Here is a 24,016-nt window from a genome sequence, read left to right as displayed (position 1 = left end):
CCCCCCCACCCCCCCCCACATGTGGGTCCGGGGATTAGAATTGGCCCGAGGTATTCCTGATGCCTGCCTGTCGAAAGAGGCGACTAAAAGGAGTCCCTCCCCCTCAAGGGGTAGTTAGCGCCTGCGTCCGGAGATGGACGGTTCCACGACCTATATTTGCGGTCATTTTGGTTTTTCGCTTCTTCTCGTTTCCTCCTTCCTTTGGTTGGTTCCCTTCTTTGTTCTTCTCCATCTCACTGTCTCACTTACTCTTTCCCTTGCCTTCCTCTCCTTGCCTTCCTCTCCTTGCCTTCCTCTCCTTGCCTTCCTCTCCTTGCCTTCCTCTCCTTGCCTTCCTCTCCTTGCCTTCCTCTCCTTGCCTTCCTCTCCTTGCCTTCCTCTCCTTGCCTTCCTCTCCTTGCCTTCCTCTCCTTGCCTTCCTCTCCTTGCCTTCCTCTCCTTGCCTTCCTCTCCTTGCCTTCCTCTCCTTGCCTTCCTCTCCTTGCCTTCCTCTCCTTGCCTTCCTCTCCTTGCCTTCCTCTCCTTGCCTTCCTCTCCTTGCCTTCCTATCCTTGGCTTCCTCTCCTTGGCTTCCTCTCCTTGGCTTCCTCTCCTTGGCTTCCTCTCCTTGGCTTCCTCTCCTTGGCTTCCTCTCCTTGGCTTCCTCTCCTTGGCTTCCTCTCCTTGGCTTCCTCTCCTTGGCTTCCTCTCCTTGGCTTCCTCTCCTTGGCTTCCTCTCCTTGGCTTCCTCTCCTTGGCTTCCTCTCCTTGGCTTCCTCTCCTTGGCTTCCTCTCCTTGGCTTCCTCTCCTTGGCTTCCTCTCCTTGGCTTCCTCTCCTTGGCTTCCTCTCCTTGGCTTCCTCTCCTTGGCTTCCTCTCCTTGGCTTCCTCTCCTTGGCTTCCTCTCCTTGGCTTCCTCTCCTTGGCTTCCTCTCCTTGGCTTCCTCTCCTTGGCTTCCTCTCCTTGGCTTCCTCTCCTTGGCTTCCTCTCCTTGGCTTCCTCTCCTTGGCTTCCTCTCCTTGGCTTCCTCTCCTTGGCTTCCTCTCCTTGGCTTCCTCTCCTTGGCTTCCTCTCCTTGGCTTCCTCTCCTTGGCTTCCTCTCCTTGGCTTCCTCTCCTTGGCTTCCTCTCCTTGGCTTCCTCTCCTTGGCTTCCTCTCCTTGGCTTCCTCTCCTTGGCTTCCTCTCCTTGGCTTCCTCTCCTTGGCTTCCTCTCCTTGGCTTCCTCTCCTTGGCTTCCTCTCCTTGGCTTCCTCTCCTTGGCTTCCTCTCCTTGGCTTCCTCTCCTTGGCTTCCTCTCCTTGGCTTCCTCTCCTTGGCTTCCTCTCCTTGGCTTCCTCTCCTTGGCTTCCTCTCCTTGGCTTCCTCTCCTTGGCTTCCTCTCCTTGGCTTCCTCTCCTTGGCTTCCTCTCCTTGGCTTCCTCTCCTTGGCTTCCTCTCCTTGGCTTCCTCTCCTTGGCTTCCTCTCCTTGGCTTCCTCTCCTTGGCTTCCTCTCCTTGGCTTCCTCTCCTTGGCTTCCTCTCCTTGGCTTCCTCTCCTTGGCTTCCTCTCCTTGGCTTCCTCTCCTTGGCTTCCTCTCCTTGGCTTCTCTGGTCTCCGCCTCGGCGTTTGAGACAGTCTGCCCTCTCTCTCCCTCTCTCTCTTCTTTTTCCTCTTCTTCCTTCCTCCCTGTGCGCGCCTGAAGGCCGACCCACGCGTTCGCACACGTAGCCGGTGACGGGGTAACCCGTAATTCCCTGCCCTGGGTAGACAAGTAAGGCACGCACGTACCCCCTGGTAAAGGCCAGGCCCAGGGAGGGGTGATTGCCTGAGCTGATACCTTCTGACGACGCCGATTGGTCCCTCTGTCTGTTTCTCAGGAGGTGTGACCTGAGGTGTAAACATTCACCTAAGGCGGGCGCCATCGGAGATGCTGGCAATCATGGGGGATTCCTCCGCAATGGATTTCACTTCTTCTTCTCTCGCACCTTCTGCCCATAAACGGAAACTTGACCAGCCACCAGTAACAAAAGTACTACCGCCTGCCCCACAGTTCCTCGTAGTTTCTCGATCTGAGGATGGCAAGGATTTTTCCTCTGTCAAACCTTTCGTTATCCAGAAGGGCGTAGATGCCATAGCTTGATCTGTCAAATCGTGTACCAGGTTGCATAATGGTGCCTTGTTACTAGAAACTGAGAGCGCCTTTCCGGCACAAAAAATTGCTTCGGGCCACACTCCTGTACATGTTCCCTGTTCGGGTGGAGGCTCACCGCACTTTGAATTCGTCTCGTGGTGTGGTATATACTCGATCACTTGACGGATTGACTGACGAGGAGACTAAGTCTTTCCTCGCTGAGCAGGGCGTGACGGCTGTCCATAGGGTCATGAAAAAGGTCAACAATGACCTTGTACCGACCCGGACACTTTCCTTGACCTTTGATAGTGTTCAGCTGCTGTCACGTATCAAAGCGAGCTACGAGGTTATTTCTGTTGGCCCCTATGTCCCGACACCTACGCGCTGCTACCAGTGTCAGCATTTTAATCACACTCGCCAGTCTTGTTCCAATGTGGCTAAATGTGTCACTCATGGCAGGGATGACGATGAGGGTGACTGTCCACCTCCGTCTCCTCATTGTGTGAACTGTCAGGGTGACCATGCAGCGTCCTCCCGTGACTGTCCCATCTACAAGGAAGAACGCTGTATCCAAGAAATTCGGGTCAAAGAGAAAGTGTCCACCTCGGCTGCTAGCAAGCTATTTGCTAGTAGGAAGCCCACGCTGCTCCCAGCGGCAAATACAGTACTGTCCTCGGCTCTCCATGGACTACCAGGAAGGTGGCGACGCAGACATGCGATCTGACCTTCAGCACCACGGTCGTCTGTTCGGCCAGTGCTAAGATCGCTCGGTCGACGTCTCCTCTTCCTCCCATCAACCCTCAGACACAAGCACCTTCATCAGCTTCTGCCAAGACGAAGACCCAGAAGTCAGATGCACGGGCCTTCAAGAAGGGACCGTCCCGTGCAGACTTCCTACGTACCTTGAACTCCCAGCCATCGACCAGTATTTCCACTAAACAACCTTCCAAGAAGGCTCATAGGAAGCACTGTTCTCCTTCTCCGCCATGGCACATTTCTTCTCCTGCGCCACCCAGCGTTTGCCACCCCAGGCCGTCATCCGTTTCGCCTGGCCGCACCACTGGTAGCCGAATATCTGGCCGTTCGCCTGCAGAGGAAGCTCCCCCTCCATCGGCCATCTTGTTAAGATGGCCGATGAACCTATAGAACCAATTGACGATGACTGTCCGCCTACTGATAGCGGCGGCAGTGCTCGCTCGAAGCCAGGCCCTCAGCGGCCTTCAAGGTGACCCCTTCCTTCATCTTCCTTTTCTTCTCACGATGGCACTTATTCACTGGAATATTCGCAGCATTCGCTCCACCCGAGACGACTTGAAGTTGCAGCTCCGCTTGCACCATCCGCTCGTCGTAGCCCTCCAGGAAACGAAGCTACGCCCATGCGATCAAATTGCCTTGGCACACTACACCGTTGTCCGTTTTGACCTACCCTCTGTGGTAGGTATTCCAGCTCATGGAGGGGTTATGTTGCTGGTCTGGGATGACATTTACTACGATCCCATCACATTGCACACCGGCCTGCAGGCAGTTGCTGTCCGAATTACTCTCCCCACTTTTACATTTTCCATTTGTACCGTTTACACTCCATCGTCATCTGCCGTTACCAGGGCAGACATGATGCAAATTATTGCTCAGCTACCTGCACCATTTTTGTTAACTGGAGACTTCAATGCCCACCATCCCCTTTGGGGCTCTCCAGCATCCGGCCCAAGGGGCTCCCTGTTAGCAGACCTTTTCAACCAGCTCAATCTTGTCTGCCTCAATACTGGCGCCCCTACTTTTCTTTCGGACACATCTCACACCTATTCCCATTTAGACCTCTCTATATGTACCACCCAACTTGCACGCCAGTTTGAGTGGTATGCACTTTCTGATACATATTCGAGCGACCACTTCCCGTGTGTTATCCATCTCCTGCATCATACCCCCTCGCCGTGCTCAACTAGTTGGAACATCTCCAAAGCAGACTGGGGGCTCTTCTCTTCCAGGGCGACCTTTCAGGATGAGACCTTCACAAGCTGCAATAGTCAGGTCGCACACCTCACGGAAGTCATTCTCTCTGCTGCTGAATATTCCATCCCTCACACTACTTCTTCTCCACGTCACGTACCGGTCCCCTGGTGGACTGCAGCATGTAGAGATGCTTTACGTGCTCGTCGACGTGCTTTATGCACCTTTAAACGCCACCCTACAGTGGCGAATTTTATCAATTATAAACGATTATATGCGCAGTGCCGTCATATTATTAAAGAAAGCAAGAAAGCCAGCTGAGCTGCTTTCACAAGCACCTTCAACAGTTCTACTCCTTCTGTTGTCAGGGGTAGCCTGCGCCGGCTATCTGGCACTAAGGTCCACTCACCAGTTTCTGGCTTGACGGTCGCGAATGACGCCCTTGCGGCCCCTGAGGATGTTTCCAATGCATTCGGCCGCTTTTTCGCAGAGGTTTCGAGCTCCTCTCATTACCACCCTGCCTTCCTCCCCCGAAAACAGGCAGAGGAGGCTAGGCCACCTAACTTCCGCTCCTCGAATCGTGAAATTTATGATGCCCCATTCACCATGTGGGAACTCGAAAATGCACTTGCCCGGTCACGGTCCTCCGCTACAGGGCCTGATTCTATTCATATTCAGATGCTGAAGAACCTTTCTTCTGCGGGTAAGGGTTTCCTTCTTCGTACTTACAATCGCATCTGGATTGAGGGACATGTTCCCGCATGCTGGCGTGAGTCTATTGTTGTACCGATTCCTAAGCCGGGGAAGGACAAGCACTTGCCTTCCAGTTATCGACAGATCTCGCTTACCAGCTGTCTCTGTAAGGTGATGGAGCGAATGGTTAACTCTCGTTTGGTTTGGCTGCTTGAATCTCGACACCTACTTACCAATGTACAATGTGGAGTTCGTAGGCGCCGGTCTGCTGTTGACCATTTGGTTACCTTGTCGACCTTCACTATGAATAACTTCTTGCGGAAGCGCCCAACCGCGGCTGTGTTCTTTGATTTGGAGAAGGCGTACACCTGTTGGAGGGCGGGTATTCTCCGCACCATGCATACATGGGGCCTTTGCGGTCGCCTCCCTCTTTTTATTTGTTCCTTTTTAATGGATCGACAGTTCACGGTACGTGTGGGTTCTGTCCTGTCAGAAACCTTTCGCTAGGAGAATGGGATGCCACAGGGCTCAGTTTTGAGCGTCGCTCTGTTCGCCATAGCGATCAATCCAATAATGGATTGCCTCCCAGCTGATGTATCAGGCTCCCTTTTCGTGGACGATTTTACCATCTGTTGCAGCGCGCAGCGCACATGTTTCCTGGAGCGCTGTCTTCAGCGTTCTCTTGACCATCTTTACTCCTGGAGTGTCGCCAATGGCTTCCATTTTTCTGCAGAGAAGACGGTCTGTATTAACTTCTGGCGCTAGTTTCTCCCACCGTCTTTACGACTCGGTCCTGTTGCTCTCCCATTCGTGGAGACAACAAAAATTTTAGGTCTTACATTTGACAGGAAACTTAGCTGGTCTCCACATGTCTTATTTGGCTGCCCATTGTACCCGTTCTCTAAATGTCCGTGTTCTCAATGGTATGTCGTGGGGAGCGGATCGGTCCTACTTCGCCTATTCGGTCGATTGTCCACTCCAAGCTGGATTATGGGAGCTTCGTATACTCCTCTGCACAGCCGTCCATCTTACACAGCCTCAACTCCATACAACATCGGGGTTTACGTCTTGGGATCGGAGCGTTTTACACTAGTCCCATCGAGAGTCTTCATGCTGAAGCCGGTGAATTGCCACTCACCTACCGGCGCGATATACTGCTTTGAGGGTATACCTGTCGGCTACTGTCAGTGCCCGACCACCCGTCTTATCATTCCTTTTTTGACGACTCTCTCGACCGTCAATACTGGTTGTATGTCTCTGCCCTGCTACCCCCTGCAGTTCGCTTTCGTCGCCTCCTTCAACACCTTGATTTTTCACTCCCTGCAACCTTTAGAGTGGGCGAGAGCCCCACATCACCTTGGCTCCAGGCTCAGGTTCGCGTTCACCTTGACCTCAGCTCGCTCCCAGAGGAGGTTACCCCCGGTTCGGTATACCACTCCCATTTTGTCGAACTTTGTTCGAAGTTCATTAATATGACCGTCATTTATACAGAAGGCTCTAAGACCAATGACGGGGCTGGGTGTTCTTTTATTGTCGGGGCACAAAGTTTCAAATACCGGCCCCATGGCCATTGTTCTGTCTTCACAGCTGAGCTCTTTGCCCCCCTACCAGGCTGTTCTTTACATCTGCCGCCACCGACATTCTGCTTATGTCATCTGCTCTGATTCCCCTGAGCGCCATCCAGAGCCTCAGTGATCCGTATCCAGTTCACCCTTTCGTGCACCAGATCCAACGCTCTCTTCAGCAGCTGGTGGACGACGGTTCTCCGGTTAGCTTTATGTGGGTTCCTGGCCATGTCGGTATCCCTGGGAACGAAGCTGCAGATGCCGCGGCCAAGGGTGCGGTCCTCCAGCCTCGGAAAGCTTCTTGTTGCGTCCCTTCATCAGATTGTAGCAGGGTCATTTGTCAGCGCATTTTGTCGCTGTGGCATGCCGTTTGGGCTGCACTTACGTACAACAAGCTTTGGGCCTTAAAACCTCTTCCTGCGGCTTGGACGTCCTCCTCACGCCCTTCTCGGCGGGAGGAGGTAGTTTTGGCCCGGTTACGAATTGGACACTGCCGGTTCAGCCATCACCATCTGCTCACGGCTGCGCCGGTGCCGTTCTGTCCATGGCGGTCCACCACATTTTAACGTCCTGTCCAGATTTTAATACACTGCATCTTGATCTTGGCCTACCATGTACTTTAGATGCCATTTCAGCGGATGACCCAGGAGCAGCTGCTCGCGTACTTCATTTTATCAACTTGACAAACCTGTCTAAGAACATTTGATTATGCTGTTTTTAATCCTATGCCTGTCAATCTGTCTTTTATCATGTTTTCCATTTTAGTTGCTGTTTTAAACTTGTGCCTCGCGGTGCATTCCTAACATAGTCTGGGCGCTAATGACCATTGAAGTTGTGCGCCCTAAAACCACAAAAAAAAAAACAAAAAAAGAGCCGTCTACCCCATCTAACATTTTCTGCAGTAACTGGTACTTGGGTTTAAGCAGTGTTTCAGAGTAGACGAAAAGGTGCTTGAAGCGGACTCAGTCTGTGTGTGTTAACAGAGCCATCAAGACATTAGTCTAACCACAGTTGGAAGCCCCCCTGCGGGTCCGGGGATTAGAATAGGCCCGCGGTATTCCTGCCTGTCGTAAGAGGCGACTAAAAGGAGTCCCTCCCCCTCACGGGGGTAGTTCGCGCCTGCGTCCGGAGACGGACGGTTCCACGACCTATCATCGTGGTCCTTTTGGGTTTTTTCACTTCTCGTTCCTTCCTTCCTTTTGTTGGTTCCTTTCTTTGCTCTTCTCCACCTCACTGTCTTCCTTACTCTTTCCCTTGCCTTCTCCTTGCCTTCTCATTGCCTTTTTCTCCTTGCCTTCTCATTGCCTTTTTCTCCTTGCCTTCTCATTGCCTTTTTCTCCTTGCCTTCTCATTGCCTTCTTCCCCTTGCTTTCTCATTGCCTTCTTCTCCTTGCCTTCTCTGGTCTCCGCCTCGGCGTTTGAGACAGTCTGTCCTCTTTCTCCCTCTCTCTCTTCTTTTTCCTCTTCTTCCTTCCTCCCTGTGCGTGCCTGAAGGCCGACCCACGCGTTCGCACGCGTAGCCGGTGACGGGGTAACGCGTAAGTCCCCGCCCTGGGTAGACATGTAAGGCACGCGCGTACCCCCTGGTAAAGGCCAGGCCCGGGGAGGGGTGATTGCCTGAGCTGATACCTTCTGACCATGCCGATTGGTCCCTCCGTCTGTTTCTCGGGAGGTGTGACCTGAGGTGTAAACATTCACCTAAGGTGGGAGTGCCCTCTGAGAGGGTCCCCACAAGGAAGGAGCGCGCCATCGGAGACGCTGGCAGTCACGGGGGATTCCTCCGCAATGGATTCTACTCCATCTCTTTCGACTTCGACCCAAAAACGGAAACGTGACCAGCCAACAGTGACAAAAGTACTACCGCCTGCCCCACAGTTCCTCGTAGTTTCTCGAACAGAGGACGGAAAGGATTTTTCCTCTGTCAACCCTTTCGTTATTCAGAAGGGCGTAGATGCCATAGCCGGATCTGTCAAATCCTGTACCAGGTTGCGTAACAGCACCTTATTACTAGAAACTGAGAGTGCCTTTCAGGCACAAAAACTGCTTCGGGCCACCCTCCTGTACACGTTCCCTGTCCGGGTGGAGGCCCACCGAACTTTGAATTCGTCTCGTGGTGTGGTCTATACTGGCTCCCTCGACGGATTGACTGACGAGGAGCTTCAATCATTCCTCGCTGAGCAGGGCGTGACGGCTGTCCATAGAGTCATGAAAAAGGTCAACAATGACCTTGTACCGACCCGGACACTTTTCTTGACCTTCGATAGTGTTAAGCTGCCATCGCACATCAAGGCGGGCTACGAGGTTATTTCTGTTCGCCCCTATATCCCGACACCTACGCGCTGCTACCAGTGTCAGCGTTTCAATCACACTCGACAGTCTTGTTCCAATGCGGCTAAATGTGTCACCTGTGGCAGGGATGCCCATGAGGGTGACTGTCCACCTCCGTCTCCTCATTGTGTGAACTGTCAGGGTGACCATGCCGCATCCTCCCGCGACTGTCCTGTCTATAAGGAAGAACGCTGTATCCAGGAAATTCGGGTCAAAGAGAAAGTGTCCACCTCGGCTGCTCGCAAGCTATTGGCTAGTAGGAAGCCCACGCTGCTCCCAGCGGGGAAATACAGTACTGTCCTCGCCTCTCCTCGGAGTACCCGGGAGATAGCAACCCAGACATGCGATCTGACCTTCAGCACCACGGTCGTCCATTCAGCCAGTGCTAAGATCGCGCGGTCGACGTCTCCTCTTCCTCCCATCACCCCACAGACACGAGCACCTTCCTCAGCTTCTGCTAAGCCGAAGACACCGAAGTCAGATGCACGGGCCTTCAAGAAGGAACCATCCCGTGCAGACTTCCTCCGTACCTCGACCTCCCAGCCTTCGACCGGTCCTTCCACTACACGTCCTTCCAAAAAGGCGCATAGGAAGCACAGTTCTCCTTCCCCGCCACGGCGCATTTCTTCTCTTGCGCCACCCAGCGGCTGCCGCCCCAGGCCGTCATCCGTTTCGCCTGGCCGCACCGCTGGTCGCCGTACATCTGGCCGTTCACTGGCGGAGGAAGCTCCCCCTCCCGGCCATCCTCCCGAGATGGCCGATGACCCTATAGACCCAATGGACGATGACTGTCCGCCTACTGATAGCGGCGGCAGTGCTCGCTTGAAGCCAGGCCCTAAGCGGCCTTCGTGGTGACCACTTCTCTCATCTTTCTTTTCTTACGATGGCACTTATTCACTGGAATATTCGCAGCATTCGCTCCAACCGAGAGGACTTGAAGTTGCTGCTCCGCTTGCACCGTCCGCTTGTCGTAGCCCTCCAGGAAACGAAGCTACGCCCATGCGATCAAATTGCCTTGGCACACTACACCTCTGTGCGTTTTGACCTACCCCCTGTGGTAGGTATCCCAGCTCATGGAGGGGATATGTTGCTGGTCCGGGATGATATTTACTACGATCCCATCACGTTGCACACCGGCCTGCAGGCAGTTGCCATCCGCATTACTCTCCCCACTTTTACGTTTTCCTTTTGTACCGTTTACACTCCGTCATTTGCCGTTACCAGGGCAGACATGATGCAACTTATTGCTCAGCTACCTGCACCATTTTTGTTAACTGGAGACTTCAATGCCCACCATCCCCTTTGGGGCTCTCCAGCATCCTGCCCGAGGGGCTCCTTGTTAGCAGACCTTTTCAACCAGCTCGATCTTGTCTGCCTCAATACTGGCGCCCCTACATTTCTTTCGGACACATCTCACACCTATTCCCATTTAGACCTCTCTATATGTACTCCCCAACTTGCACGCCGGTTTGAGTGGTATGCACTTTCTGATACATATTCGAGCGACCACTTCCCGTGTGTTATCCATCTCCTGCAGCATACCCCCTCTCCGGGCTTCTCTAATTGGACCATCTCCAAGGCAGACTGGGGGCTCTTCTCTTCCAGGGCGACCTTTCAGGATCAAACCTTTCCAAGCTGCGATCGTCAGATCTCACACCTCACGGAAGTCATTCTCGCTGCTGCTGAATATTCCATCCCTCACCCTCCTTCTCCACATCGCGTACCGGTCCCCTGGTGGACCGCAGCATGTAGAGACGCTTTACGTGCTCGTCGACGTGCTTTACGCACTTTTAAACGCCACCCTACAGTGGCGAATTGTATCAATTATAAACGATTACGTGCTCAGTGTCGTCGTATTATCACAGAAAGCAAGAAAGCCAGCTGGGCTGCTTTCACAAGCACCTTCAACAGTTTTACTCCTTCTTCTGTTGTCAGGGGTAGCCTGCGCCGGCTATCTGGCACTAAGGTCCACTCACCAGTTTCTGGCTTGAAGGTCGCGAATGACGTCCTTGTGGCCCCTGAGGCTGTCTCCAATGCCTTCGGCCGCTTTTTCGCAGAGGTTTCGAGCTCCGCTCATTACCACCCTGCCTTCCTCCCCCGCAAACAGGCAGAGGAGGCTAGGCCACCTAACTTCCGCTCCTCGAATTGTGAAAGTTATAATGCCCCATTCACCATGCGGGAACTCGAAAACGCACTTGGCCGATCACGGTCCTCCGCTCCAGGGCCAGATTCTATTCATATTCAGATGCTGAAGAACCTTTCTACTGCGGGTAAAGGTTTTCTTCTTCGTACATACAATCGCATCTGGATTGAGGGACATGTTCCCGCATGCTGGCGCGAGTCTATTGTTGTCCCGATTCCTAAGCCGGGGAAGGACAAGCACTTGCCTTCCAGTTATCGACCTATCTCGCTTACCAGCTGTGTCTGTAAAGTGATGGAGCGAATGGTTAACTCTCGATTGGTTTGGCTGCTCGAGTCTCGACGCCTACTTACCAATGTACAATGTGGATTTCGTAGGCGCCGCTCTGCTGTTGACCATCTAGTTGCCTTGTCGACCTTCATTATGAATAACTTCTTGCGGAAGCGCCCGACCGCGGCTGTGTTCTTTGATTTGGAGAAGGCTTACGACACCTGTTGGAAGGCGGGCATCCTCCGCACCATGCATACATGGGGCCTTCGCGGTCGCCTCCCTCTTTTTATTCGTTCCTTTTTAATGGATCGACAGTTCAGGGTACGTGTGGGTTCTGTCCTATCCGACACCTTTCGCCAGGAGAATGGGGTGCCACAGGGCTCAGTTTTGAGCGTCGCTCTCTTCGCCATCGCGATCAATCCAATAATGGATTGCCTCCCAGCTGATGTATCAGGCTCCCTTTTCGTGGACGATTTTACCATCTATTGCAGCGCGCAGTGTACACGTGTCCTGGAGTGCTGTCTTCAGCGTTCTCTTGACCGTCTTTACTCCTGGAGTGTCGCCAATGGCTTCCGTTTTTCTGCCGAGAAGACGGTCTGTATTAACTTCTGGCGATACAAAGAGTTTCTCCCACCGTCCTTAAGACTCGGTCCCGTTGCTCTCCCAATCGTGGAGACAACCAAATTTTTAGGCCTTACATTTGACAGGAAACTTAGCTGGTCTCCACATGTGTCATATTTGGCCGCCCGTTGTACCCGTTCTTTAAATGTCCTCCGTGTTCTCAGTGGTCTGTCGTGGGGAGCGGATCGAACCGTCCTACTTCGTCTATATCGGTCGATCGTCCGCTCCAAGCTGGATTATGGGAGCTTCGTATACTCCTCTGCAAGGCCATCCATCTTACGCCGCCTCAACTCCATACAACATCGGGGTTTACGACTTGCGATCGGAGCATTTTATACCAGTCCCGTAGAGAGTCTTCATGCTGACGCTGGCGAATTGCCACTCACCTACCGGCGCGATATACTGCTTTGTCGGTATGCCTGTCGGCTACTGTCAATGCCCGACCATCCGTCTTATCGTTCCTTTTTTGACGACTCTCTTGACCGTCAATACGGGTTGTATGTCTCTGCCCTGCTACCCCCTGGCGTTCGCTTTCGTCGCCTCCTTCAACACCTTACTTTTTCCCTCCCTGCAACCTTTCGAGTGGGCGAGAGCCGCACGCCACCTTGGCTCCAGGCTCAGGTCCGCGTTCACCTTGACCTCAGGTCGCTCCCAAAAGAGGTCACCCCCGGTTCCGTCTACCACTCCCATTTTTTGGAACTTCGTTCGAAGTTCATCGACATGACTTTCATTTATACAGATGGCTCTAAGACCAATGACGGGGTCGGGTGTTCCTTTATTGTCGAGGCACAAAGTTTCAAATACCGGCTCCATGGCCATTGTTCGGTCTTCACAGCTGAGCTCTTTGCCCTCTACCAGGCTGTTCTTTACATCTGCCGCCACCGACATTCTGCTTATGTCATCTGCTCAGATTCCCTGAGCGCCATCCAGAGCCTCAGTGATCCGTACCCGGTTCACCCTTTTGTACACCGGATCCAACGCTCTCTTCAGCAGCTGGTGGACGTCGGTTCTCCAGTTAGCTTTATGTGGGTTCCGGGCCATGTCGGTATCCCTGGGAACGAAGCTGCAGATGCCGCGGCCAAGGCTGCGGTCCTCCAGCCTCGAACAGCTTCTTGTTGCGTCCCTTCGTCCGATTTTAGCAGGGTGATTTGTCGGCGCATCTTATCTCTGTGGCATGCCGATTGGGCTGCACTTACTGACAACAAGCTTCGGGCCTTAAAACCTCTTCCCGTGGCTTGGACGTCCTCCTCACGCCCTTCTCGGCGGGAGGAGGTCGTTTTAGCCCGGTTAAGAATTGGACACTGCCGGTTCAGCCATCGCCATCTGCTGACGGCTGCGCCGGCGCCGTTCTGCCCACGTGGGCACTTGCTGACGGTTAGACACATTTTAATGTCCTGTCCAGATCTTAACACACTGCGCCTCGATCTTAACCTGCCAAATACTTTCGATGCCATTTTAGCGGATGACACACGAGCAGCTGCTCGTGTTCTTCGTTTTATCAATTTGACACACCTCGCTAAGGACATTTGATGATGCTGTTTTTTAATCCTATGCCTGTCAGTCTGTCTTTTATCGTGTTTTCCCTTTTAGTTGTTGTGGTCAACTTGTGCCTCGCGGTGCATTCTTAGAGTAGTCAGGACGCTAATGACCATTGAAGTTGTGCGCCCTAAAACCACAAAAAAAAAAAAAAAAAAAAAAACAGTTGGAAGGACCTACAATTATAGCTCGTATGCTGTTGTGAAGGAGTGCTCCATTCTTCTTCTTCTTCTTCTACTACTACTACTACTACTACTACTACTACTACTTGGTCTTCTGGTCTTGATCATCACAGGACCAGTCACCAACAATAAAGTCCTTGCAGCAAGTGTGCATCACCCAGCCTGCCATGATACCTATTGCGCTATGTACTGGCGTGCAATAGGCTTTTATATGATAAATAGTGTGTGTGTGTGTGTGTGTGTGTGTGTGTGTGTGTGTGTGTGTGTGTGTGTGTGTGTGTGTGTGTGTGTAGCCACTATAGTGCAATCACCTTACGAACTGAACTAAAACGGCTACACGACAGAATGAATTCCACATGGTGTATTTAAAGGGAAGTGTGTCACATACATTAACGTACATTAAGGTGTACTAAAGTGCATTAACAATTGTGACATTTTTGTCTAGAGAAATGAAAAAGACAAAGAGAAATTTAATATTATAAATATATTTATTTACTCGAGACATAAAATTATGATCAGCATGGAAAACAATGAGTTCATTCTTTTTCAAATGGTGCAACAGAAGTACAGTATTTCGAAAAGAGTTGTTTCTTATATCCCTCAAATTAAGCAAATGTATCTCATAATGTTATAGACCCATTGAAATAGTTGGGTATGCCATCAGTAAATTTGAGTTCAATATTCACAACACTTATTTGAGGAATAGCACAAGACTTCGGCGCTGCCGTTATACAGGTGCTAAGACAATGGTCTATATCTTCTATGTGAATGCTACATGTCTGAAGCCAGTTAATGATGTTACTGTATACAGCTTGAACTCATGGGCGCCATCTATTTAGTACTAGTTACTGCCATGTCTAGATTGAATAAGTTATCAACAGTCGAGTGCTGCATGAAAATACTATGACCCCCAGCACATTTGATATCCTCTCTACTTCGACGATCATCAGTTATTTTGCTCCCCAAATAGCAAAACTCCTTTACTACTTTAAATGTCTCATTTCCTAATCTAATTCCCTCAGCATCACCCGACTTAATTCGACTACATTCCGTTATCCTCGTTTTGCTTTTGTTGATGTTCATCTTGTACCCTCCTTTCATGACACTGTCCATTCCGTTCAACTGACATTACAAGTCCTTTGCTGTCTCTGACAGAATTACAATGTCATCGGCAAACCTCAAAGTTTTTTTTTCTTGTCCATGGATTTTAATACCTACTCCGAAATTTTCTTTTGTTTCCTTCACAGCTTGCTCAATATACAGATTGAATAACATAAGTGATAGGCTACAACCCTGTCTTACTCCCTTCCCAACCACTGCTTCCCTTTCATGCCCCTCGATTCTTATAACTGCCATCTGCATTATCATACTCTTCTATAAATGATGTAGTGAAATGTGGCTAGTCCTCCCTCAAATGTCTACATCCTTCACATTCATCTTGATGATCAAACATGTGACGATGCTTTGACGGTGACAACACAGCAAAGACTGAATGTGCACCGCCAATCAGGTCATCTGAGTGGTGAAACAAAATAAGTCGCCGTCCTTGATGACAGTAGTTGAGTGGACGTGACGCAGTTGGCCTTCTTTCCAACAAAATTCAAACTTCCCGCCAAAATCCGACATCTTGAATGACGCCCTCTGCTGGTGGCTATGTGACTTAGCCAGTTGGACCTCGTGGCGAACACACCTGCATGATATTGTTGAAGTAATAATAAAGACAAGTCAAGTTTTACTGCCATTATTGTGCTGGAATTTGAGCTTGCCGCCATTTTCTACGGGGTTGGGGGTTAGTTTAGTGGACGTACCCCAAGTGGTCTATTTTCCTGCCATTTTCGTGGTGTGATGCATTATCCTGCTGGAATTTGAATTTCCAACCAATTTTTTTTCTGGAGGGTTAGGTTAGTGGAGGTAGCGCAATTGACCTATCTTCCAGCCAAAATTCAAACTTCTCACCAAATTCCGCCAACTTGGATGACGTCATGCGCTGTTGCTAAGTCTAGAGCCGCCATCTTGGATGACGTCATCGCCGTCATTTTGAATAAATTTGCAACAATGGAATGTCGGATATAACATACCTTGTCCCCCTACTGTTGGTATCCATGTAAATGAGGCAGCCGATATAGTAGGCAATGCTACAGTCTCCCTTCCTCAGCCCACTGTTCGCGTGGTGCCCTTCACCGATCTGCATTGTGTCTTATTTCGTCGTGTTGCTCTTTTATGGCACGCTCATTGGTCTACACTTCCCGCTAATAAATTGCGGGATGTGAAACCTCTTCTCAGTGCTCAGACATCTTTCTCCCGAACTTGTCATCTGGAGGAGGTAATTTTAACTAGACGCTGGATAAGGACCTGACTTTTTCGCCATTGACATCTTTTAAGTGGCGATGCTCCCCCACTTTATCCCCACTGCTCTCAACTGTGGATGGTGAGACACCTTTTTCTTGAGTGCCCCTATTTTACTCCACTACAAGCCCATCTACAGCTGTCACCTGATATGCCTTCCATTTTAGATGATGACACGCGCTCAGCTGATCGTGCCTTCGAGCTTATCAGTGTCAATGAGATCACGTCGGTCATTTGAAGCTCTTTTTGGGAAAAACAACCCCCTCTCCTACAGTGGTTTCCTAAGTTTCCCTTTGGTTTTTTAGTTTCCCCTCTTTTTGAGTTTAGCTTTCATTGCTGCAGATTTCCCATTTGGTTTTTGTACCCTTCCCTAAGTCGCAGACTGGGCGCTAATGACCGTAGCAATTTTGCGCCCTAAAACTGTAACAAGATAAACTGTAAAATGAAAAAAACTACTTCCTTAAGACATCGATTCCCTGTGATACACGCACAATATAGTTTCGCAGAGGTGTATGGCATCCTCTGTTCATATCCGATCACGGTTTAGAAATTATACTATGCCTGCATCAGTCCCATACAAAATGATCTTTAGTAACGGAGAATACCTCTCACAAGGAAACTGACCAACGCATAGCAACGATGTTCGACATGTGAAATTACAAGACATGCCGTCACTAAATCTGTAAACAGAACATCTGTCAAGCAGATGTATCCATGGGAATTCAGTATCTCACAAACTGTCACTAACATAGAATCAATGTAATTATGAAACTGAACACTCGATTTTATGCCAAAGATGCGGCAGGTTAATGGAGTACCTTGCAAATATCTTCGTTCATCTAGAGGAAAGTGCCGAAACAAGATGGGCGTGTTTCGTCGTCGTCGTCATAACCACACACATGAGATGGAACTCCTCTGATGGCAGATCTGCTGTTAAAGATCGCGAGTAGATAGTGTTCTAAGCCTCAAACATAACATACAGTTGAATACGAGTCGAACACAGGTTATGCCACACAACTGATGCACCCTAACAGAAGGGAAAAAAATTTTTAAATGATCTGACGCAACATCTTCCTCTCTCTAGAATGCATCTACCATTCAATCATCTACCATTAGATCATACTTCGTTACAAACTCATCTCAACCGGTCATTCCATCCACTTTCTGTCATCCTGCACGGATGCAAGTAAGTTTAGGCGCAGATAGAAAACTACCAACACAAACAAATCTTCACAAGCATCCCATACTTAGGCATAGTATCACAAAAAGTAGCTAACTTATTAAAAAAATATTAAAATATTTTTCTCCATAAACGGCAAACTTGGATACCACTTACCTCACGCAGGGAACACAAACAAGCCAATAACATAACACAGTGGAATATATAAATTACAATGTAACAGTTGCCCTGCATTTTACATAGGAAAAACTGGAAGAACCTTCCACACACGGTATAAAGAACACACCGACACCTTTCGACTACACCATTTTGAAAAATCTACAATAACTAACAACATGTATATTAATAAACAGACTTGACGACATCCACAACAGCCTAACTGTACTTCACACAGAACCCAACAGTAAAAAATTTAATCTACTAGAACAGTTAGAAACAATGCTACACAAAGAAAAATGTTCCGAAAACTTGTTGAATGAACAAGCAGAGTTTAACAGCCACAATTTTTTTTACACCTTCAAAAGTTTATTTTTTCCTGAGAAATCAAATCCATAATAGTACGAAGAGCTGACAACCTACAACATGGTGCCAAATAATTATTTTAATAACACCTGTGTACTAATACTATCACGTTAGCTTCTGTGAAACAAGAAAATCGATTATATTTATAAGTAGAACATCTGTATGAACGAGAATCTGTGGCAGGTTTACGTTCTGCTACTACAATGTGCGAGAAAGTGTGTGACTATGTATATATCCCAGTATGTACTGCAAAATTAAAGACGTATATTGTGTATACCAACTGCACAACAGAAGCAGACATCATACAATGTTAAACTGTAAGTTATTTTCATATTATTAACGCTGTTAAACTTACATCTAGAATATACCATGTTGTAACAGAAAAATGTACTATCAACAGGCAAACAACTAAAAACCTAATGTAAATCACTAAAAAGCACCTGAAGATGAGCCTCCAGTGCTCGAAATGCATAGTGCAGTAAATAAACGGAACTTGTGACTGAAGGCGGTTTGTTCTTCATTTTATTAAAGAATTCTTCCAATATGAGATGGCACCCTTGTCATCGATGGATTTCTTCTCCAGTGCGTTGTATGGAAGAATGGTGAAACACTTAAGTTAATGCTAACCAAATACGTTGAATACTTAAGAAGACACTACAGCGGAAGTGCGACAAGTGTGGTGGTCGATGGCTACCCAGAAGACTTGCCCACCAAGAGAATCAAATATGCTAAGCACCTCTGCCGAAACAAAAGACACACTACTCCTGAGGTCATATTTACCGAGCTAATGATGGTGACTATGACTCAGGAGCAGTTCCTTTCCAGAAATATAGTACATCTCATTAGCTTGCTCATTTCGAGGCTCGAAGATGAAGGCTTCTCAGTAAGGCAAGCTACTGAAGACGCAGACCACCTAATTGTTGCCACAGTGCTTGAGGTTTCACAGGAGCATGAGAAGGTTGTGGTTGTTGGTGAGGATACGGACCTTCTCATCATGCTCAATGCCCTAGCCACACCATCAGCAAATATATATTTCTTGAAACCTGGAAGAGGAAAGACCTCATCAAAAGTATTTGATTCTAACAATTTCAAACTGGCAAAGATCAGGTCACTCATATTTCTTTACCCCATAAGTGGATGTGACACAACTTCAGCACCCTTCGGTCGGGGCAAGAAGGTGGTCAATCTACTGGTCAAAAATGTCTTCTGGAAGATATCATACCTTTCTGAGAGCATGACACTCAAGCTGAAGCTATTGTCGAAGCTGACCTCCGATTTACGGAGGTATGGCAGGAGAGACTTCAGACAACTTGCGATTCGACCTGTTTTCCAAAGCGATTATGAAATTCAGATTCACCCTAGCATCCCTACCACCAACGTCGGAAGCAGATCGCCAGCATTGCTTGTGGACCTACTTACAAGTACAAATGTGGATAGGACACCAGATGGATCCGCTCCTCTGGGGATGGCAGGCTTCAGAGTTTGTCTTGGCCTCATTCCTACCTCCAAAGAACCAGCTCTAAAGAACCAGCTCCACAGTGTCTTCTCTCAACAAGACAGTCAAACGTTGACGTATGTGAAATTTGTGTACATACCTACTTTTACCTTCTCATCTCATACATTCACGTAAAATTCTGTAATTACGAAATATAATAATCACTACTTAATTTCAAGGAGTGTCTCTCTCTTCTTGTGTCCTTCATATCAGTTGAATGGGTATCACTATATTATATTGAGGGTTACGAACGGATACCACGTACCTGACAAGACAAATTTCACAGGGGAGCTAAAAAATAACCTTTAATAAAAATTTTGATTGTTTTGATTTTTTATTTAGAGATAATCGCTTATTACTCACAGGTTGTGCATTGTATTTTTTGCATCATTTTGTTATAACATGCATTTTTTCCACTTGCAATTTTTTTGAGTCAGAACTTTCTCTGACATCTGTCAGATACGAGGTCTCAGTTCTTAACCCTCGACATATGAAAAACTTTAATATTTTTCAAATTTTACAAAATTTTAGTGTTTTATTCTATTACTATATTACATAAGTACAAGACAATTGGTTGCTATAGTTCTGTGTTTAAAAGACTGTACATAAGCATTACTGAAGAACTACATTTGAAATTGATGAGAAATGGTCCAAATTTAATGAGGAGCAGTACACAAATGGGTGGTTCAATAAATTCACTTTTGGTTTCATCGAATGCCAAATTTCTCTCTCCATATCTTTTTTTCTGAACGACACTATTGATAGGTGGGTTAGTTTCTACGATAATACCAAAAAAACAGAGGTTAAAACGAAAAATTTTTATGAATATGTGAAATTGGTCCAATTTTGAAGAACACTAGTATGGAAACGGGTGGTCCAAGAAATATACGGATGGTCTCGTTCAATGCAGAGTTTCATGCCCTACAATTTTTAATTGCACTATGTTTTCGATTTGTGAGTCATTTACGAGATATAACCACGAAACCGAAAAATACCACTTTCTCGGGTACATTTTTGCCCCCCCGCACTTTTCCACAACTCGGCAGTGGGGGAAAACCTAGGATAGTCATACTGGGACACAAACGAAGCCATTAAAACAATAAAAATTTTGTAGCAATTATTTCCGATTGGAATGCTAATTCTACTGGACTAATTGTAAATACTGTTTGTTAGGGTGTGTGTGGCAACGGCGCAGTGCCGTATCACGCGAATGAACGCCACAATAGATAATAACATATGCACTAACCGTCGCATGCAGACGGCCGACATAGTAACCAAAATATTGGACATTGATTTACTCCAGGGTATAACTGCTCTCGGAACACAATTCATAGGTTGCAATCACATTCTAGGAAACTGTCGATGAATAACAATGACAGAAATAATGGACGCAGTATATCGGGACAAAACACGGGGCCTGCGCCTAACTGGACGCCACCCCCGCAAAATCATGCCGTGACCACTTTAGAGGTGTCCCAGGAATGGTCCTCAAGCAACGCTGGTGGGTCATACTAAAACCGCCCCCATCGTACTCACTACGACCGTCAGAAAGGGGGGCGAGTGGAAGTGATAGACGGCATGAAGAGCAGTGGCAGCTGTTGGGTAAGAGCACAAGAGCACATGAACACCGTACCATTTGGCACCTTGCTGATTTATTGGTTATTTTTCTTTGAACGCTTTAAACATAATGTAGATGGGGTAACCCGAAATAAATGACACCTACCGCGCTACGCTACATTGTTCCCCTGACTCAGTGAAACTGAAACTTTGGATCACGATAACGGGCGCACATTCACGGGCCGAATACATACGGATTTGATAAGCAATGTGCACAGTTCACAGCACTCATCTACAAGTTTACATCAATGCCACCAGGTGACAGCGCACTGCAGCAGTCGTTTGCTTGGCATAAATCCCACTAGGCAGTTGGCACACTGCACAGATACGCCAATTCACCCGCTATATGGTAACATTAGATCGGACATTGGTGTATTTTATAGATATACTGGCAAAAAAACCCTACTTTGTGAGATTCTGAATGAGATACAGTACATTAAGTTCTGGATTTTATCCTACAGTAATCCATTTGAGGCACTCAGAACCATAAAGCACATCATCGTCAATTGTGAGTGTAGAGCATTTATTCAATGCTTCTGAAATCTGTTGACCTTTCGGTGGGTCAGGTTTATCGGCACTGTAGGCCCACATTACATGTATATCTGAACATTCAAGAAAAGCTGTCTCACTGGATTCTCTGATATTCACTTAAATTTGGGGGTCAAGGACAGTGTGCTTTTGGCCCTCGTGGCTCTCAGCGCCTTATTCGTGTTCTGGTCAAGTGACCTCATTGGTAGCTGGCACTAGTTGAATTTAATAATTTCTGTGAAAGGCAGTGTGTGTTTGGAGTTGGCTGTTTACTGCGTAGGAATCGGCTTTCTTGTGCAGTGCCAACATCAGTTTTGTTGAACCTGTCGTAATGAGCGTACAGCATTGTGAGCCGGGAGTCCCCCATTTGGGGAAGTTCGGCAGCCGAGGGCAAGTGCTTACTGCATTCGACGCCCACATTGGGCTAAATGATAGTGACACAAAACCCAGTCCCCAAATGGAGAAAAATCTTCTGCTCCAGCTGGGAATCCAACCTGGGCCCCTTGAACCTGTATTAAACGCTAACAGAAAACAGAATCACCAGGAAAAGGAAGCAGGGCCTCTCAGACGACATTCGTTGTTTGAGAAAGTGAGGAAATCAAATAAGCGTGACTAGAAGCGAACATTCAACAAAGAAGTGTATAATATGCATAAGCTGTGTGCGTGCATCGTAATAATTCCCGATTATCGGCCTGGAAATCAATTCATTAACTAATGCATGAATTGTACATGCATGAATTGTACATGCATGAATTGTACATGCATGAATTGCACAGGCATGAATTGCACAGGCATGAATTGCACAGGCATGAATTGCACAGGCATGAATTGCACAGGCATGAATTGCACAGGCATGAATTGCACAGGCATGAATTGCACAGGCATGAATTGCACAGGCATGAATTGCACAGGCATGAATTGCACATTTTTCAGAAAAACTAAAAAAGGCGCGAAAACTGCCACTTCCACAAATATATGAAATGGAGAGTAGTGAAAGACTAAACATTGTTTCATTCTTGCCATTAACTGCACTAAATAATATACAAAATAACAAAATTCCACATACATAAATTTTTTCAGACAAGTTGAAAATTATTATTATTATTATAGACAGCGGCGGAAGTTGTACAAATATCTTGATAAGCATAACTGTTTTACAGTAGATGCTATTAATTTCACACTTGTGTATTTAACTGACTTTAAAAATTTGTGACCACCCCGAACATACACCTACGAGGAAACCTGATGAAAAGTTTCGTATGCTACGATATAAAGAGGATACAGATATTCGAGAAGAACTGTGAGGAGATTTTAAATCGTGCATGAAACTTAAAGAACTAGTTCAGGCAGCTGTGAATGCTGTAGTGGAGAGCATACCCACGACAGTTGTACTGGACAGAGGACCAGGTATTAACGTCCGTGACGTGAAATTTTCAAAAGTGTAACTAGTAAAACTAGTGTACCGATAATGCCATTCCAAAACTGTGTAGTCTCCGGTGCTACTGGTGCCAAGGGACAATTAGTTAGGTGACTGTGGAACGTGAGGTCCGAACGGTAGTATCATCTACATGATAATGTGTGCACATAATTTCCTTAATAGTCATAGTTGAATATTTGCATGGAAGTAAGGCGCTGCACGAATTTCAAAAAAGTTTGCATTGAAAAACAAGAGTCGCTATGATGTTAACTTTCGGTGCATACTACATTATATTATAGCGGTGTATTAAATTTAGCTAACATACTGAATTTTTGTTTAGACTTGGGACTTGGTGTCTGTCATGGATCTCGAAAAAACTGCTCTGACGTATCAATGAAGCCACAGTGTAATATCAACATCATCTCTTATATTTCCTCAACTGTTTGAGATATCGAAATGAGATTTTGGCAAATGATAAAACGCAAAGAGACTATTTTTCCTTATGTTTATTATGCAGAACTTCATTTACCGTGTTATTCCACGAACTGGACTTTCTCGAAGAAAGCACATGCTATAGGTTTCGGAACAATATTAGACAGTACACGTTTATATTTATACCGCGGGTGTGGTTTTTCATAAGCTACCGATCTTACTTTTCCTCAGTTCCTTACTTAAACTTCATGAGCCACTGTTTCGGAATTCTCTCTGCACAACATGTTTGTGAGGTGAAACTGTAAACTCTGCTGTGCTCTGGCAAAAGAAGCAAGTTTTAACAGGGCAACAAGTGAAAAGTACAGGTATTATTAAAATTCGGCACTCATGATGCTTCTCTGAAAATTACAAATGGTTAATAAACCAGGCGAAAACCAATTCAGCGGAATTCTTTTTTGATATTAACGAAAGCAGAGGTGGCAGAGCTTTTCGAATGGTCACCATAAAAGTGAGGGCTCCACTTAATACTAAACAAAAATTTTGAGCGTACGCTTCAGTTTAGAACGCACTCCCCCTCCAGCGCTGTGAAGTTCCTCTACAGGGCGTGCCCGTAACCCCCACCACCACCACCACCACCACAACTCTCCCCAAACGTGCCCAGCCGTTCGCGCAGCATTATTCGGCGCGGGCTCAACGTTTCTCACTGTCAAGAATTTGTCTGTTTCCTGTCTGGTAGGCATGGGATTTCTGCGAAGAGGGGACGCAAAGATCGACCATCTGAACGGAACAAGTTGTAAGTTTCTTAAGGAAAACATCATGTCATGGTAGGTATTGCGAAAAAGTGAAGGCCAATGTCTCAAACTGATAAAAACTAAGGCTCTGTCCACTAGTGGTGGGCAGTACTGTGTTCATAATGCACTAGAATGTCAGAATACAGGAGATGCCATGGATATTTTATCCCATATTCAAACGAAAATAGGCGAATCAGGGCATTTAACAGAACAACAAAAGGCTGAACTAGCTGATTTGCTGAATAAATATTCAAATGTCTTACCGCATAATCCTGGTATCAAGGGGTACGAATATCATGCGCACGTAGTCCCTT

At 47.5% G+C, this 24,016-nt stretch overlaps 1 protein-coding gene across 1 annotated transcript; it reads right to left on the bottom strand.

The window, feature by feature from the left end:
* Positions 1–241: 241 nt before the first annotated feature.
* LOC126482239 (uncharacterized) lies at positions 242–17,484 on the bottom strand. The gene is made up of 2 exons (XM_050106217.1): positions 17,480–17,484; positions 242–1,541 (listed from the first exon to the last, which is right to left on the bottom strand). The coding sequence occupies exons 1-2, from the start codon at positions 17,482–17,484 to the stop codon at positions 242–244; spliced, it is 1,305 nt and encodes a 434-aa protein (XP_049962174.1).
* Positions 17,485–24,016: the final 6,532 nt, after the last annotated feature.

The sequence above is a fragment of the Schistocerca serialis genome, chromosome 5 (genome assembly GCF_023864345.2).
Source record: "Schistocerca serialis cubense isolate TAMUIC-IGC-003099 chromosome 5, iqSchSeri2.2, whole genome shotgun sequence".
Taxonomy (NCBI): domain Eukaryota; kingdom Metazoa; phylum Arthropoda; class Insecta; order Orthoptera; family Acrididae; genus Schistocerca; species Schistocerca serialis.
The sequence above is the reverse complement of the archived record's forward strand: the minus strand, read 5'-3'. Positions and strand labels throughout refer to the sequence as shown.